This window comes from Myxine glutinosa, chromosome 2 (assembly GCF_964187855.1).
Source record: "Myxine glutinosa chromosome 2, kmMyxGlut1.1, whole genome shotgun sequence".
NCBI classification, from domain to species: Eukaryota; Metazoa; Chordata; class Myxini; order Myxiniformes; family Myxinidae; genus Myxine; species Myxine glutinosa.
The window spans coordinates 151,921,711-151,939,641 of record NC_136262.1 but is presented as its reverse complement, the minus strand read 5'-3'; the positions used below and the strand labels follow the sequence as shown (position 1 = coordinate 151,939,641).

At 43.2% G+C, this 17,931-nt stretch overlaps 1 protein-coding gene across 1 annotated transcript in view; it reads right to left on the bottom strand.

Moving 5' to 3' along the window:
- The window catches only part of LOC137421159 (uncharacterized), a 58,639-nt gene that overhangs the window by 21,215 nt on the left and 19,493 nt on the right, over nt 1-17,931 (bottom strand). Inside the window, exons 5-10 of the mRNA XM_068106938.2 lie at nt 15,255-15,293; nt 14,498-14,536; nt 13,732-14,111; nt 7,838-8,140; nt 7,237-7,452; nt 306-566 (exon numbers count right to left, since the gene is read on the bottom strand). Coding sequence (XP_067963039.2) covers nt 306-566; nt 7,237-7,452; nt 7,838-8,140; nt 13,732-14,111; nt 14,498-14,536; nt 15,255-15,293 — 1,238 coding nt within the window. The remainder of the gene's footprint in view (nt 1-305; nt 567-7,236; nt 7,453-7,837; nt 8,141-13,731; nt 14,112-14,497; nt 14,537-15,254; nt 15,294-17,931) is intronic.

Genomic DNA, 17,931 nt, shown 5'->3' with positions numbered 1-17,931 from the left:
CGGTCCGTTGGGACGGATCGGCACTCTGACCGTGATTGCGCTGCCTTGACAAATCCGGGCAGCAGGGAAGAATGGGGAAGATTTGACCCCCGACTTGCATTGGGGGTGGGGGATACAACCACCGCAAAGTGGCGTCCCCAATAGTTGTACAATTACATCGTTTGTTGTGACTGTGATTCTGCCACATACTTTGAATGTTTCCCCAACTATGCTCATGTCTTCAATTTTAAAGGCTAAAAACAAATAAAAACTCAGTTTATTCGTCATTGCAATTATTCAATGGATCAAAAATCCAGTATTGTTACCTGTACATCAGCTTCACTCATCAGGCCTTGCCCTTCATTCCAGGAGGTGAAGGCAAGAGAAGACAAAGCTTGTAAAACCTTTTCTTTCTGTCCACTTTCATCTTTGTCTGTCTCACTGGAACAAGAAGCCAGCTCCGTGAGCAGATACTGGTAGATCTCAGTGGATGAATCTGGGACTTTTGGCTTCTCATCCTTGAGTTCTGCAACCAGCTTCCAGTACCAGCAAAGGTGCAGAAGGTGAGGTGGATGACTAACAGCTCTCTGTGAACAAACAAAATCAAATAGCGACAATTAATTATAAAAGAACTCTTTCTTTGACCTCGTCTTCTTAAATGCTCATTTGCAAACTATTCCATTGTAGACTTACCACAATAACCTAATTGAACCATCAAACAGACGTCACTCAATAATTTAGGGGGAAACATCCAAAATGTTTAAATCTATAACAATAAAATATATTTAGACTTCAAAATACAATCTTTTACACATTGGAGCTGCACCAATTGCATCAGCCAACTCTTTCCATTTCTCAAACACACCCTCACAAGTTGTCGATATACACGTGAATGTACCCGTCGGTTGACTGTTCAGCTCACGCTTGACCCCAAACACCTGTGAACAGGAAGAATTTTTGACCAAATAACGTTTTTTTCTTTTGCTTGAGCAAAGTCTGGGAAATGAAAGGAGTTTTTGTTGTTGTTGTTGTTGTTGTTTACAGAGACGAAGCTTGTGGAGGAGCTAGGACAGAGGATGGACCTGAACGAAAATAACAGTAGAAAGAGAAGGGGGAAGGTGGTCACACCAACAACAGGGTGTATCATGGATAAAATGGAGGGAGTCTTGGAGGAATAAAGGACATGGGGAAGAAAGAGAGCAAGGGGACGACACAGGGGGTTGTTGTTTTGTTGTTGTTGTGTTTATACTGGCTGTAGCTGCTGGTTGCATCATTTTCTGGAAGTGCAGCCATGCCGCTGAAGCAGTGCCCCTATTACCAGTGAGCTGGTAGTCATTTTGCCAACATCGGAAGGATGACGGGCTGAGTCAACCCCCCTGGTGTTATTTCAACGGAACGGCAGGGGCTTGTACTCAAGACCCTACGATCTTAAGCCAGCCACCTTAACCGTTCAGCCAACACCAGGCGTGCGCAGGGCATGAACAAGATGGATACCGCCGCAGCTCTCAATCCAAGAAGTCGGATGGAAAACTGGTGTAGAAGGATAGATGGAACAAAAAACTTTTATCATAATAATAAGAGGGGGTGAAGGAGCGAGAGCGGCGGTGGGACCTGTTAACCTGAAACCCGGAAGGAGGTGGGCTTGGGGAGGGATAATGGGGGTAGAGAAGATCATGGTTGTGCAGTGTGGCAGGAAAGTGAATGACTCCACATGGTTGACAAAGGAATTTGTAAAATGTGAGCAGGGTTATTGATGTAGCTGAAACGAAATAACAAGAAAGTGGCCATTATAGAGCAACTTACATTGTGTGTGTGCTACAACTTCATATGAACTGGTATAATAACACGGACATTTTATTTGTGTGACGTGTCAAAAATTGGTGTCACAACATGTCAAAAACACCTGTCAAAACTACGAGATAATCTACTTTTATTGGAGATTGAATGATGTTTTTTTTTTCTGCGTAAGAGGACTTCACTTGTGCACCTATTGTATTTTACTGACAAGGAAGTGTTAAAGAGAACTGGGTTACGGTGCCTTTCAGACATCGTAATAGAAAGAAGGTTGCTGCTTAGCCGGACATACCTTTCGCCCCCCTGATACCCGCCATGCTAGAGGAGTCCTCGATGATACCACTAGGTGGTAAAAGGAAACAAGGTCGCCCAAAAAAAGACCTGGCAAAACTCTTTTAAAGAAGACAAGAAAACAAGAAACCACATGGACGAGGGGGATTGAAATCGCTATTGACCGGACAAGATGGCGACACTTTGCTGCCCAATGCCCCCACTAGGAACAGGAGGAACTAAGTCTAAGTCTCTGATTGATTGATGCATCCAATAGGACGGCGTCCTGTCAGTTAAAAAGAATGACGAGCTTTCATGTCAGTGTGCTCATTCAATGAGCTATCGATGTATACAAAATGGCGCCCATGACCCATGTGACCAGAATTTTTTTGGGACGCGCCATGTCGCTACTCGTAGTATATAGGGACTCTACTTATCCCAAGCCAGAGGCTTCTTCAGCTTCCAAAAAGATTTGGGGCCTGGGGTCCCTCAAAATTCAGATCTCCTGACCCCCCAATAAAGCATTTAGCACAGCGGTACGTGTAAAAAAACCATAGGCTAATTTATATAAAGTGACCTATCATAGCCAAGAGGTTAAATACATTAGGGGCACAGCAAAAGGTATTCAGGGCATGTGCGCCATGAGCCAGTGCCGAGCAATGCACCTGTCCCAAGCTACAATGGAATACAAAAAAAATTATAAATTAAAATTCATGAGCTGAAACTCCATAATGTGTGGTATTCAATAAACACTCACAGGAACCAGACGAGTGCAATCCTGTCCTGCCTTAGGTTTTTTTCAAAATGCTTATTTATATACTCCATGTTTATACTTGCTTTTTCGGGAACTGAGTGGCGTGCTGATGAGGAGGGGAGTGTCGTTGAAGCTGAAGGGAAAGGTGTATGCTGCATGTGTGAGAAGTGTTATGATTTATGGGAGCGAGACATGGGTCATGAATGTAGAGCAGCAACGAAGGCTGGAAAGGGTGGAAATGCGAATGGTTCGGTGGATGTGCGGAGTATCGTTGAGAGAGAGGAAGACAAATGATGAATTGCGAAAGATGATGGGAATATAGCCTGTGATTGATGCTGTGAAGAGGACCAGGTTGAGATGGTTTGGTCATGTGTTGAGGAAGGATGAAAGTGACTGGTTGAGAAGAGTGATGGAAATGAATGTAGAAGGAAATAGAGGACGGGGAAGACCGAGAAAGACTTGGCTAAAGATGGTGAAAGAAGAAATGCGGGCAAGGGGGTTAACAAGAGGAGATGCAGAAAATAGGGCAAAATGGAGAAGATTGTCATGGGGACCGCAAGGCTAACCCCCGCTCTAGCAGGGAAAATGGCCTTAAAATGCATATTGTTGTGTTGTTGTTTATACTTGCTTTATTTCACCCCTTTATGTTCGTCAAGTTGGCTGTGGTGCTGGAAGATACATAGGAACACCACTCACTGCTGGTGGCGTGCTTTGCCGTGGACCAACAGTGGAGTTGAAGGACAAAATAGTGGGCTACTTGGACAAACAATGGGTGTGGGAGGGGAGGATGCATGGGGTGGACAAGATGGATACAGAAGTAAACTCTCATGAAGGAAAAACTAGAAGTTTTGAAGGAGGTGGGTTTGGGGTAGTGGTGGGGGATGTATGGGCAGAGAGGGGAAGCGTTAAGGGGAAAGGGTAGAGATTATCATGGTTTTGGATGGGGGTGATCTGAGATGGAGGTGGACAGCTGTCTTGAGAACTTGGAGGGAAAAATTAGATTGAAGAAATGTGGAAGTTGATTCCACAGGCAGGAAAAAAGAGGAACAAATGAATGGAGGTGAGCAGTGATTGGGATTTTGGGACTTTCTCCAGAAGGGGGTTGATGGTGGACCACATGCGCCCTGCAGAAACCTGGGGTGGACAAAGCACAGAAAGAACCGAGAGTACAAAGACCAAAAGGAAGCGGGAGAGGGTCCTTTTGGAAAGAGAAATAGAGAGACTGTGAATTTTTTTTAGGATTGAAAGACATATTCCAAGTGTTTGACCAGCTTGTGCTTTTGTCAATATCTGAAGAGAGGGAAGGCTGCAGCCTGCTTATCTGAAGGATGAGGAATGTCATGGCAAAGTGTAGAGTTGTCAGCAAATAAATAAAAAGGAATTTCCAGATAGTCATGGAGATCGTTGATGAAGATGAGGAATAGGACTGGGCCCAGAACACTGCCTTGGGGCACTTCGGCTTTAACGGGAAGAGGTGTTGAAAGGATTCCGTTGAGATCCAGACGTTGGCTCCAAAAATAAAGGAAGTCAGTAAGCCATGTGTGGAGTTGGCCTTTGATGCCATAAGTAGAGTTTGGAGAGCAAGGTGGGATGCCAGACTGTATTTAAAGCCAGAGGTATGTCTAGAGAGACGCCCTGATCTCATGTCTGACATTGAGGACCTCCATCACTTGTTGGGAGAGCAGGAGCAGCATGTCCAAGATAGAGTGACCTGATCTGAATCTGAATCGGTGATCTGAGATGAGGTTGTTGGAGAAAAGGAAGGACTTCATATCAACTGCGATGATGGATCTCATGTTCATGCTGATGATTAGAAGCAAGGTGGTTAGGTAGGTCTATAGTTAAGATGGTTTTGTACCTTTTTATGTAAAGTCGTGATGTCCGTGGATTTCCAAGCAGATGGAAGATGATGACCGAATACAAATGGTAGGGTGAAAAGGGCAGAGAGAGGATGTGCAAGAGAGGCAGATCAGGTTTTTTGGACACGTGAACTCATGCCGCCCGGTCCAGTAGCAGAGTCACGGTCAAGGGTTGAAAGAACCATCTCTACCTTTTCAGGTGCAAAAGACAAAGTGCAGGAGCAGTTGGGTATGACAGGGAAAGATGGGTACCAAGAGTGAGGGGTTCGGGACACAGGATTTGGAAGGAAGCACAGATATTGAGGCATTTGGCCTTCTCATGAGCGGAGTTGGCTGTGGTGGCCTTTGAAGACGGGGAAGGGATGGAAGGGGAGAATACTCCAGAGGCAGGTTTAACAAGGTGCTACCAGGTTTAGAGCAGGGAAACAAGTTTGAAAGTTCAATCTTGAGGTTGGATAGATGTTGTTTTCTGGCTCTCCTGAGAGTGGACACACACATGTTGTAGACTTTTTGGAATGCACTGAGATTGCCTTTGGTCAGATTAGCCTTCCATGAAGAGAAGGCAAGTTGTTTCAGAGCAATTGCCTCATCGCAGTATTCAGTGTTCCATGGGTGAGAGAGAGAAGAAGAAGTGCACTTATTTTGCATCTTGAGATGCATAGGGCTGCCGAAACAGTTCCCTAAGCTACTGGGAACAATCCTGCATGGATCGCCATTTCCGACACAGGATACTCAAATGACTCAATCTTCCCAGTAAGCAGGTACTCATTTTGCCGACCTCAGAAGGATGACAGGCTGAGTCAACCCACCTGGTGTTAATTCAACAGCATGACATGGGCTTGAACTCAGGACTCAGGATCTTAAGCCAGTTTGAACTCAGGATATTAAGCCAGCCACGTTAACCATTAAGCCACGTTCACAGATTGATTCCGTCCCATGGAGTCACAGAAGTCCTTCGCTGAAGTGCCATAGCTGATGAGAGGTAGCAACACCCAGCCAATTTGCATGGTAACAATTTAAATCATCACATATGAGGAAAAGAGAGTTGGGATGAGTGGTTAAAAGTTTGTACATGTTGAGAGAGAGAGAGAGAGCGGGGGGGGGGGGGGGGGGAGGAGAGAGAGAGAGAGAGAGAGCGGGGGGGGGGGAGGAGAGAGAGGGAGGAGAGAGAGAGAGAGAGAGCGGGGGAGGAGGAGAGAGAGAGAGAGAGAGAGCGGGGGGGGGGGGGGTAGGAGAGAGAGAGAGAGAGAAAGAGAGGGAGAGCGGGGGGGAGGAGAGAGAGAGAGAGAGAGAGAGGAGAGAGAGAGGGAGGAGAGAGAGGGAGGAGAGAGAGAGAGAGGGAGGAGAGAGAGAGAGAGGGAGGAGAGAGAGAGAGAGAGGGAGGAGAGAGAGAGAGAGGGAGGAGAGAGAGAGAGGGAGGAGAGAGAGAGAGGGAGGAGAGAGAGAGGGAGGAGAGAGAGAGAGGGAGGAGAGAGAGAGAGAGGGAGGAGAGAGAGAGAGGGAGGAGAGAGAGAGAGGGAGGAGAGAGAGAGAGGGAGGAGAGAGAGAGAGAGGGAGGAGAGAGAGAGGGAGGAGAGAGAGAGGGAGGAGAGAGAGAGGGAGGAGAGAGGGAGGAGAGAGAGAGGGAGGAGAGAGAGAGGGAGAGGGAGAGGGAGAGAGAGAGACAGAGAGAGAGAGAGAGAGAGAGAGAGAGACAGAGACAGACAGACAGACAGAGATAGAGAGATGTAGATGGAGTCGTCACCGTTCGGAGGACGGGGTACAAAGCACAGCCAAAGAGGAGGTGGGAGCGGAGGTGAAGTTGCAGCCAGAGGAATCCCTGGGGGTTGGGAGGTGTAAGATCAGTACAAGGACAGTGAGAAATGGAGTTCTTGATATGAAATGCAACTCCCCCACCGGGGCGTCATGGAAGGGAAAATAAAGGGTTTTTACAGCGTAGCCTATAGGGCAAAGCCATCTAGAACAGTGTTTGTCCATCCGTATGTATGTCCCCTCAAACATATACCAATCAGAGTTGAGGATCTGGTCACATGACAGGGTGACGTGATTACGTCGGATGTCATTACGGCGGAACGGCGGCTGACTCAGTACACCGCCATTTGGATTCCAATTTCATTCAGGCCAAACATATCGTCAAACCTGTCATATATCACAATCGCCATGCTCCACCTTTACGTTTTTCATTCAGTGTGAACACAAACAAACCGATTGTTAAAATGACCATCAAATATCAAAAGCATAGACATTACAGGTCTTCCAACCATATGGTATGTATAGGCCTTAGGCTTCATGCCTCACTTTCGGACCGCTTCGGACAAATTAAGCCCAGGTTTCTTAATACAGTAGTGTATCGTTTTAGTCGTATCGTTTTCGTAATAATAAAAATAATATAGTAAATATAACCATAACACTTTAATCCAAATGAGGTGAATGGGAAGTTGATGGATTGAAGCGGCGTATGGTTCATGAATCAATGATAAACGGTGTAACCGCGGAAGTAAGGAATTAGCCTCGGCTTTTTTAATCGTAATATCATTTTCGTAATCACAGTAATAAACAAAGCACCTAAGTCTTTCATACCTTGAGCAAAGGCCGTTCTTCAATCTCCTTTAACAGCTGCTTGGCAATGATCTCCTCCTTCCCTTCGTCCTTGCCCACAGCAACACCTTCCTCCTTGGGCACGTCATCCTGATTCCCTTCCTTTTCTCCAGCAGCCCCAGCCTTCTTGGTATCTTCTTCTTCATCATCTTTTTTCTCTACTACTCCAAAGGCGGATTTCACCTGTTGCTGCACTCCCTGAAAGAAAAGGTAACGCAATGGCATATTTTGCCTATCCAAACCAAACTGCTTCTTCAACGCAACTATATTTAAGGTCAAAACAAACACAGTTTAGTCTCTCCTGTAAGGACCTTATTAAATAACCCTATTCATTTATAGAAATTTGGTATATATGTGCAAACATAAAGGTGATAAAATAAAATAAATTGAGGGCTCTTAATTCAATATTTTCTGAAAATACATTCAAAATTGTAAGAATAATGCACCGCAGGATGGCAGTCTTCTTTGCTGTAGAGGGGACCATGCCCTAGCATTTTAAATAAAGTGGTATTGTAAACATTTCCATTGAGATAATAACAGAAGACATTCAAATTACACTTTAATATCATGCCTGAGTACTTACTTCCCAACTGAAGCCTGTCAAATGAGTCGGCTCAGTTACGGACAACCAAGGCACATGGACACCAGGTCTTGAGGCCAAAAGAAGAGTGCAGCGCGGCAGTGTAGAGCCAGAGAGTAGTCCAGCACATGCTGCACGGAGCTCAGTGCTTACATTGGCTCTCCCTGGTCTTCCATTCGACTTGGTCTCCCAGTCGAGCAGAAACAGTAAACGGTCTTGCCGCGCATAGATCGCATTGAAGAGCTCGTCTGAGCGTTCAGTGGGAAGTGATGGATAGATGTTCTCTCGAATTGCTTCACCGAGTGACTAGAGAGGAATGCAAATAAAGATGACCGATATTAAGAGAGGTAAAGGCCGCAACCCATCATGACTGTGCTGCATCTCTACTGCTCCATCATTGTGGTCTATACTCTGCAGATAAATAAAAGGCAAGAAAGATTTTCAGTCCTGCTTTACTTTGATGAGAACGTCCTTACTATAATTCACGGACCGGTGATTGAGTGTTTCTTTGTCACACTACTACAGTTCTGGCCCGATTACATCCAGACTTGCTACATGGGATCATCGATCATCATGACCTCAATTAGTGTATAGAGGTGTTTTTATCTTTGCCAGTGGTCTTGGGAGGAGGGGGGGATTTGAGATGCAAATTCACTATGTAAACGTGAAATGTGTATCGTGTAGAGCCGCCTGTTGGTAGGCGAGGGTATTACAAGTCCTCACGCATCACAGTACAGTATTCCTGACCCCACGTTTTCCTGTGCAGTGAATGTTTTGAATGTTTTTTCAGTGCATCGAGGCGAAAATCATTAGGCATGTTTTTGCTTCATGCACGTAACCCGTGTTTTTTTTTTGTACTTTCGAGAGCGATTGAGGGAGCTATCAGTTGCCTATACACTACCCAAATAAAGGTATGTGTCAGAATAACTTGTTGCAAGCTTAGAACAAGATTGCCCATAAAGCGGGTACTCCGTTAGTTCATATAAACTAGCAAATGTATCCGTATTCTGCAATGGAAAGAGGGGTGAGTTGAAGGAGATGAGGACCAGGAATAAACATATTAAAGTATGCTTCACTCTATGCTGTGAGCTATTCTCACAAGAGGTTCATTAAACACAGTACCATGCCCATTTCATATTTTAAAACGTTGCCTTTCGACTTTCTGCCCTAACAGAAATAAGAGACTTTCGTCTTTCAACATGCCATTGACAACGTTATTCCATTCGATGCTGTTTAATCTCCTTGCGCCGCAGAGCGCGTATTTTACAGCTGCACATGATACTCTCATTACTTTCAATTATTCTTAATAACAACAGACAAATAAAAGGTTGATAATCTACATCTTCAGAGGCAATTTCAATATGCAGCAGAAAGAAAGCAACATCAACATCATGGATTATCATGATTTTAGAGGATACCACTCAAATAACCACAGCTAGTGTAATGATGTTGAGGTTGGGGTTCATTGTGTTTTTTGGTTCACGAGTTATCAAACAGAGTGACCACGATATTCGTCATGGGTGTGTGTCTGTGTGTCTGTCTCTGCAGCATAACTACCCGACGATATCATCTGATCTTGATGAAACTTGGGCGGGAGGTCGATATCATGATCTAGTTGTGTCATGCCGAGAGTGGGCGGATTGCGCCCATTGTGGGCGGAGCCACGCCCAAAAAGGATGTCTTTTTAGGGGGTAATCGAGTTCAAGCTACATCTTCTCTGAGGCGTTTGGTAGAATCTGACAGGGGTTTCGGTATTTGGTTAGGCCAATGTCATGTGTCTAGCCCCACGGAGCTTTATGTTTCATTTTCGCCCCAAGGTCAAGGTCACAAGGTCACAAAATTTAGAAAAGTCGATTTTTGATGGTTTTATTACATTGTTCGCTTCCTGATAGGGTGAAATGTCGTACATGATCTTATATTATCACATACATCATGAAATTCAAGTTTTCCAACAAATTTCAGAATCTTCGACCTTTGAAGGTCACAAAGGTCAAATTTTCAAAATTGTCGGAATCAAACCGAATTTTCGGTATTGTGTAGCTAACTAACCTCATAACTGATTATACATTATATTCTATCTAATTTCAAGATCAGTAACCTTCGTTTTGACATTTCCAGGCCAGCACCACACACAATTACGTACAGCTGGCTCTTAAAGGCCTGCGCACACAGCGCATTGGGGCCCTTTGTAAATAGGCATGTACACCGCATGTCGGGGGCCGACACCTGCCACGTGGGCCCCCGACTCCCTAGTCCGGGCCTGTTTCGGTTATAGTCCGTCCTTTGTCATTGAATACCGCTCACTCGTGAACCATCGTCATCTCCTGACTTGTTGTATTAAGAACAGTGGGGGTGTAGCATGCCCCCCGAGCATTTGGCCTGTCTTTATATAGATTCTGTTAATGTTCTAGGGTGCACGTTAATGTTTTTGAGCATGCCAATTCTGTTAATGTTTTTGACTTCCAAAATTTTTTTTTATTCAGACGGGTATTTAATTATTATTCATCTTTTGAATAGTTTATATTCAAGTTTATAAACAGTAAAATTAATGTCCATCTTTTTATATCCAATGGGTCTAGGCTCGAAGAGGAGCTGAACAGCAAACTGCAGCAGGTTCACGAACTACCAATGGGCAGCAAATTTGAAAGACTGAGGAAAGTAAGCAGGACAAAACAACAGACAAAGGAAGACGATTCCACAATTGGGAGAATAAGGAGATGAGAACTGTTACTTTACAGTATACAACTTGGATGGGCATGGTTATGATTAATCAACTATTCATTTCAATCAAGTTTAATCATGAAATAATCAACAATATATATTTTTAAAGGATGAAAAATGATTAATTTTCCCCATAATCACCACATTCATGGAATTTATCTGGCTGTTGTTGATGTCCTCTCCAAAAGGTCTGAGAAGGTGGACGAGGAATATGACGAAATTGAGGAAGCTACCAATGAAACGTTCAGAAGAAGATGGTGAATAAGGGGAGACAGAGAATGAAGGCTGGCATGGAGAAATCCCAGATGAGTTTGCAGATTATTCTTCAGTTGAAATTGGAAAGATGAGAAAGATTGTTCACATTTTTCACAAATCTCCAATCAATGATGATCTCCAGAAGCTATGCAAGGCTCAAAAGGGAAAATAAATATCTTTGCTTATGGACACTCATACCAGATGGAACTCTGTTGCTCATGATGTCAAGGAGGTTCTTGAAATTAAAAAGCATTGTTACAAATGCTCTAATTGATCTTTCTGCCATCGACCTTTTCCCCTCTCAAGAAGAGATAAAGCTCATGCCAAAAATTGTCGAGGCCTTAGAAGTTGTGGAAGTGAGTGCCTTGGTATTGTTTGGGCAAGAGGGACTACGACTTGATGAAGGCCAAAAAAAAAATCCAAGTTTTTGCGAAGGACGTTAAATGAACAGCAAAGCATGATCGGGCACAAGTTGCATCTGGCTATAAATCAGAGGATTAAAGGGAAGAATAATTTGCAAATCTTCCTGGCTTGTTATGCTATCTGGAGGACCCAAGCACTCATACGTATAACTCGTTCTTGGAAGGCAATTCTCTGACCCCATGTACATCTCAGAATGAAACTGCCAAGACAGCGAAAGACATTTGCATTCACCTCTTCCAAAACCAGGGTAATGAGAATGAGGTCAATGCAGAGGAACCGGATGCTTTGATATAAGGAAAAAAAAAAGAAAAAGAAAAGCAAAAGCACTGACTGGGTCAAAATAACTTCACCCCAATAAATATTTAAAGACAGAAATGGCCATCTTTGGACTTCCGCTTCCGGTCCCTCGGGCAAGGAAGTGACTTCGACCTCTGCACGGCATCAAAGTTAAAGTATATTCCCATTCGTGTCAATGTCAAATTTCCACTCGTTATTTTATTGTGCATGTGTTACTGTGTGTTTATAGTTAGTGTTGGTTTGCAATTCGTGCAAACTTGTGTATAATTAATCGTTTTCTGTTCGCACCGTGTGCGTGGCCTGGTCTCTCTAGGCTTGCCTCCCCCAATCTGTGTAGGCGATCTGGCTTAATGAAAAGGAAACAGGAAGTGGGTTGGCTTGGGGAGGGCAGAGGGACTAAGACCAGACGTAAGCTTGTGATAAGTCCTTTCAAAATTGCTTGCAATATTTTCTCATGTTGCTGAAGAATAAACCTTATTCATCGTCCGGTGTCTATAATATTTTGTCTTTTACTGTACTTACCTGGCAGAGTGGGAAAATTTGTTAGGACAATGTCCTATTTCTTTCCAATAATAGTTTGCTTATTTATTTATTATCAATCCAAGATTGAGGCTCATGGAAGAGTGACGACTTAATAACATTCATCAGTTAATCCATATATAATTTGATATTCAGTCACTTATAAGCAAGGCAATTGTTAAAATATCATATTCCTCTGAAGAATATGAATTTAGATTTTTAAATCATCAAATTAGATAATTGAAGGGTGAGGAAATGCACAATACAGTGACTTAAGGTCTGTGAATTAAATTTGTCAGGATGTTGAAGCTGGATTGGAGAGTATGTTGGATACCTTTACACAATTTAATTAAAAGCATATAATCCTAATATCATAAAATCATTTGTGTGCAGATGTATCATTCCGCAGGGGACCACAGACTTAACGTCCCTGCTGAAGGGAGTGCATTCCACATTGCGGAACCTCTTTCTGGCACGGCACTGGATCAATAGAGCTTCAGTCAGGATGGCATAGAAGCCAACGCCGGAAGTGAGGATACTATCAAACGAGCAATTTCACTCCACTTCTAAGAAAAGAAACATTATTAATCTATCTATAATTCCAGTAATCTCTGTACGTTTGTACGTTTGTACGTCTGTACGTTTGTCTGTGACCGCTGTTTCTCGACAACTACCGGTCCGATATACTTGAAACTTGCCAGGTATATTGCTGGGGACCCGAGGATGTGCCTTTTCAAGGTTTGAAATTAATCGGACAAGTACTTACCGAGCTATGGCGATTTAGCCGTTCGCCGTTCGCTTTGCCGTTGCGAATGGACCAAACCATTCATGTAAATAGAGGGGGGGGGGGGTTCTGTGGTCGTTCGCTTTGGCTTTGCGAATGGACCAAACCATTCATGTAAATAGAGGGGGGGGGTTCTGTGGTCGTTGCGAATGGACCAAACCATTGTTTTTTTTTTGCAGTTTTTTTTTTTTTTTGCAGTTTTTTTTTTTTTGCAAGGAACGGGCACCCACGTACGGGCACGTCCTAGCTTATATATAGTACGGGCATGCCCTAGTTTAATTATATGAGGATCATGATGTTAACATCAACACCACAATCCCTTGCCACTTTGTAAAATTGGGCTAGGCCACTAGATGGTCTGCAGATGTTACCGTTTTGATAGGGGGCTTTTGGGTTAACCTGCAGTTTCATAGGTAACACTAAATAGTTTCCATCCCAAAATGCACTAGGGGGGATTTTCAATCACAAGGGGTGGACCAACATCATATGTCGGTGAAACCAGGTTGGGCATGCAGGCTACCCCCCACACCCTCCCTCAATTGAAGGCGATTAAAGAGCAACTCGGTTTTTACAAACAATCTAATAATGACATAGTAATTCTCTTTGGACCAGGTAAATATTCCAGAACATGACAATTCAAATCCCTGAAACTGCTGTTTCAAGCTGGATTTAAATCCAAAATTTACGAGGCGTCAGTCAAATGTCCTCACTACAAGGGAACCATCACAGCTAGACAACTAGCCAGCTTGGTGAACCACAACACGCTCTGCACATTTGATAAATCGATAACGCTCAGGCTGAGTCGTGGTGTCTGTTAACTATACTCATAAGAAACCCAAGGAGTCTTTGAAACTTATATATTTCTACAAAAACAAACAACTTCATCATTCAGACCGACCTCGTAGCGACTGAGTGATCCCGCGTCAAGCCACAACAGGAGGTCGTAACTATGCAGTGCTTGGCTGTCTCCTTTAAGCCATCTGGTCGCAATCCATTTCCACAAAGTGGATTTCCCAGCTCCACATGGACCAACCAGGACTGTCCGACCACGAGCCTCGGCCAACAGTGCCTCAGCTCCACCTGCAATCGGGGCTTGCCAGATCAAACAGCCGTGCTCATCTGCCTTTGTGCATTCCAGTGAAAACTGAGCTGCGGAAGAGGAGAGCAATGGTTGGGGTAGGCCTGCACTGCTCGAGGATGGCGTTGAGGTACGCCTTTCATAAAGTTTTCGTGCCTCGGTCCACAGGGACAGAAAGAGGTCGTCTCTGTTCTGATCAACTGCACAAAGAGAAACAAATACAAAAAATGAATTTAAGGCGAAGGCAAATAACGAGGAATGGCCACAACAACTATAAAAAGGTTAGTGAAATATGCAACTGTAATGGTCACTAAACGAGTCCCCCTGTCATGTGACCAGATCCTCAGCTCTGATTGTTGAACGTTTGTGGGGACATACGGCCAAATGCTGTTCTAGACGGCATTGACCTACGGGCTACGCCGTAAATAAAAAAAATCATACTCCCGGAAGTGTTGGGAGCCAGTATTATAATCAGGTCATAGTAAAATATGCCATATACATCATAGAAGTGCTGGAATTAATCCGTCCTTCTTTTGTAGTATTTTCTAGTTTCTGGTTTCTAGTTCTAGAAAGCGAGATGTATTACCTGCCTCTGCAGGCAGCAACGGCTCTTCTGCATCAAGTTCTGCAAGGAAGAATCATTAGAAGAAAGATTGTTATCAATGAAAAAATAATCATAACAGGACATTTGCTGAAATTGTCAAATAAAATCAACATTGTACTTCAAGATTTGAATCAAATATTTGGGACAAGTATCTAAACTACAAAGACATCTCCATTGTTGTGCCTGTAAGGCAAACCAAAACGAACACCAATGTTTCAATAAACATGCTCGGAACAAACAGCACAAGTCATTAAATCAACGTTACATTATAGCTAGGCTGCTTACACCCATCCTTAGGGTGAATCATTCACATTGGGATACACGCAGGAACTTTTGCACTTATGCTCCTATATTATATAGATATAATCTTTAAATCAAGTCGATTAGCCCACTCGGAATAAACCATGGCGGCCATTTGTTTTTTTCAAAATGGCCACCAAAATTGCTAAAATGTGCCTTTAACTTTTTAATATTGAATTTAGGATCTACGAGTGTCAATACAAAAATCACAGAACTACATATTATCTATAAGAGGTAGCTAAAAATTTCAATTTACCTAATTAAGATAAATTACAACAAGGAAGCAATTGGCTCAGAACTTTAGCTAAGATTGGCTAAGATTAGGTCAACGAGTAGGGTTTATGGGGTAGAAAAGATTGCAGGTAAGGAGGGTAAATGACATGAGATAATGGTAGTGGTGGAATGAAATGTGTTTAAAAATACAAAACAAGGAACGCACGGTCTTGAAGACCCTTGGCAATTTTCCTGTCTTCATCCTCTGCAAAGTCAAGAAAAAGGTTTGGAGCATTTTATGATACAAAAGAGGAGTAATAACACAGGAGCAACGATAAATAATACCATTCCATTCATGAAAACTGCTTCCACTAATGAAATTGCATTTCAATCAAATGGTTTTCCTTTTGTTTTACATGTGCGTGATATGGAAATCAGACGTTATAACAATAGCGGAGTTTGGCATTATGTGACGATGGTTAATGGAGCTACTTAACAGGATAAAGCGAGGCCATGCAATTGTATAACTGTTTTCATATCAGCTCAAGATAGAAAAGCAAAATAGTTTCACTGTCAGAGGAGTGGAAATAGGTTCAGGGACAGACACATGAATTGGGTTAATGAAAGGAAACATTTAACGGAGTCCAACAAACAGCAGAGGAGTTCAACAAAAGGTGACAGTAGGATGAGGAAACGAACAACAAAAAGTAAGTCCATAGACGAGAGAACATGGAACCAAAATTATCGAGGTGAATGCAAGAAAAATGCAGAAACAAGTAAATACAGAAGTAAATTTTTAAAGTGCAATGGAAAAAAAAATTCCCAAGTCCATCATGCACGAGAATAGCATAAGGTAAAACCCGTGTTGGTGTACAGACATCTCAGGGTCTGTTGTTTGGCAGGTGACTTGGATTGAAACCAAATGATGCATCAAACAAAACCAAATAATGAAGGGAATGACATCGAGTTTGAAATTCTGAGAGTTTTGCTCTACAAATCAACATGGAACACAGCTTTGCTTTCCTTTTGAAGAAGACAACCACCACTCCTTTTGCATATTCAGATGCATAGGGCTGCCGTTTCCTAGGCTAGGGGGCACAATACTGGACGGGTCGCCACTCCAACGCAGCATATTCGAATGGCTCATTGTTCCCAGTAAGCCGATACTCATTTTGCCGACCTCGGAAGGATGACAGGCAGAGTCGACTCACCTGGTGTTAACGGCTTGACAGGGGCTCAAACACAAGACCCTATGATTTTAAGCCAGCAACCTTCAACGTTAAGCCAACACCAGGCTTGCTTTACGATTGACTTTACCAAAATCTTTCCTCCTGTCAAAGCCAAAATGACAAATGACAGTTTTGAACTATCAAAAGTTCTATCAAAAAACTATACCGAAACTGACTTTACACATGGTGTTCCTAGTCCATCCAAAGAGTGCCTTTATTGGTGCGACCAGTCATTTCTATACTTTTTCAACAGCCTCATACATTACATTATATAATAAATAATAACCACATTTAGAGGGCATTTTTCCCCGCAAAGCGGGGGTTGGCCTTTTTCGGGGACCGTGGTTGTTGTTGTTTTTCGGTCCCCTTTTAATTGCAGAATTGCAGAAATTAAATTAGAAAATAAATTAATGTAATTAAATTAGAAATTAATTACATTAGAAACACTAGAACGACACTCAGTAGAGAACATACCTCCACCTGGTGAACAGTTTACGTTTTGTATCTCAGAGTAGACCAGAAAATCACAATACAGAACTTATATAATGTAGAAATATTCTTAACCAAAATTGAATCGATTCTTCCTTGTCACACACCCAACCTGTCCACCAAGTTTCGTCCAAATCCGTCCACAAATTTTTTGGAGATATCCTGCGATGTATCGTTTTTGGCCCTATCTCCCAATAGTGAAGAATCACTTAAAAATTAGAGTAGCCGAATCCGAATCTTCACCAAAATCTAATGATTTCATCCTTGTCGCATATGCTACATCTCTGCTAAATTTCGTCCGACTCTGTCCACAACTTTTTGAGATATCTTGTTCACAAACGGACAGACAGACAGACAAACAGACAGACGTGAAAACATAACCTCCATCCACCTTTGGTGGCAAACGCAATAAATATTACAGAATCTGTATGCCAGTACACACACACACACACACACACACACACACACACACACACACACACACACACACACACACACACACACACACACACACACACACACACACACACCTTGTGGGAAGTGTGGTCACCTCCTGAGGCACTCTGGGCACCAGTGACTTCACAACAATGGTGCTGCCTCTCACCACACTCAGCAGGGCATTCCCTGAGGAGGATTTTCCTTCTCTCCATGAATGCCAACCTCCGGGGATTGTCCATGCTCTTATCCTTTTAAATGCTGAACGTCAAGCAAAGAAACAGCAAGTACTTTGGAATGACTCGATCTTTGGAATGACTCGGTCTTTTGGAATCCCAATAAAATCTTTGGAGGAATGACTCTGTTGGGATTAGAACTGCCAACCTCCCAAGCTCTCCAACCATTACACTACCGAGTCTGGTTAAAAACATACGCTCTTAAAAATATTACTATAATTCACCAAATGTCCGTCCGTCTGTCTGTCTGTCTGTTCGAAGGTACCATAAAAACTGCTGAACCGATCGCAAAGATATTTTGGGTGTATAATCCTGGGATCTCCAGGAGTAAAATAGGCTATTTAGTTTTCCCAATTTCAGCTTTGGTCTTCAGCATTCTCAGGCTTGGACTCCCGCATAACATTCGCGTTCGCGTAACGTTCATTGTTCTCATTGTGACGATGTTGTTTTCCCATGTGCCGCACAAACGGCTGCACCGATCGGACTCGGTGACCTCGGACAAAGACCTTTTGTA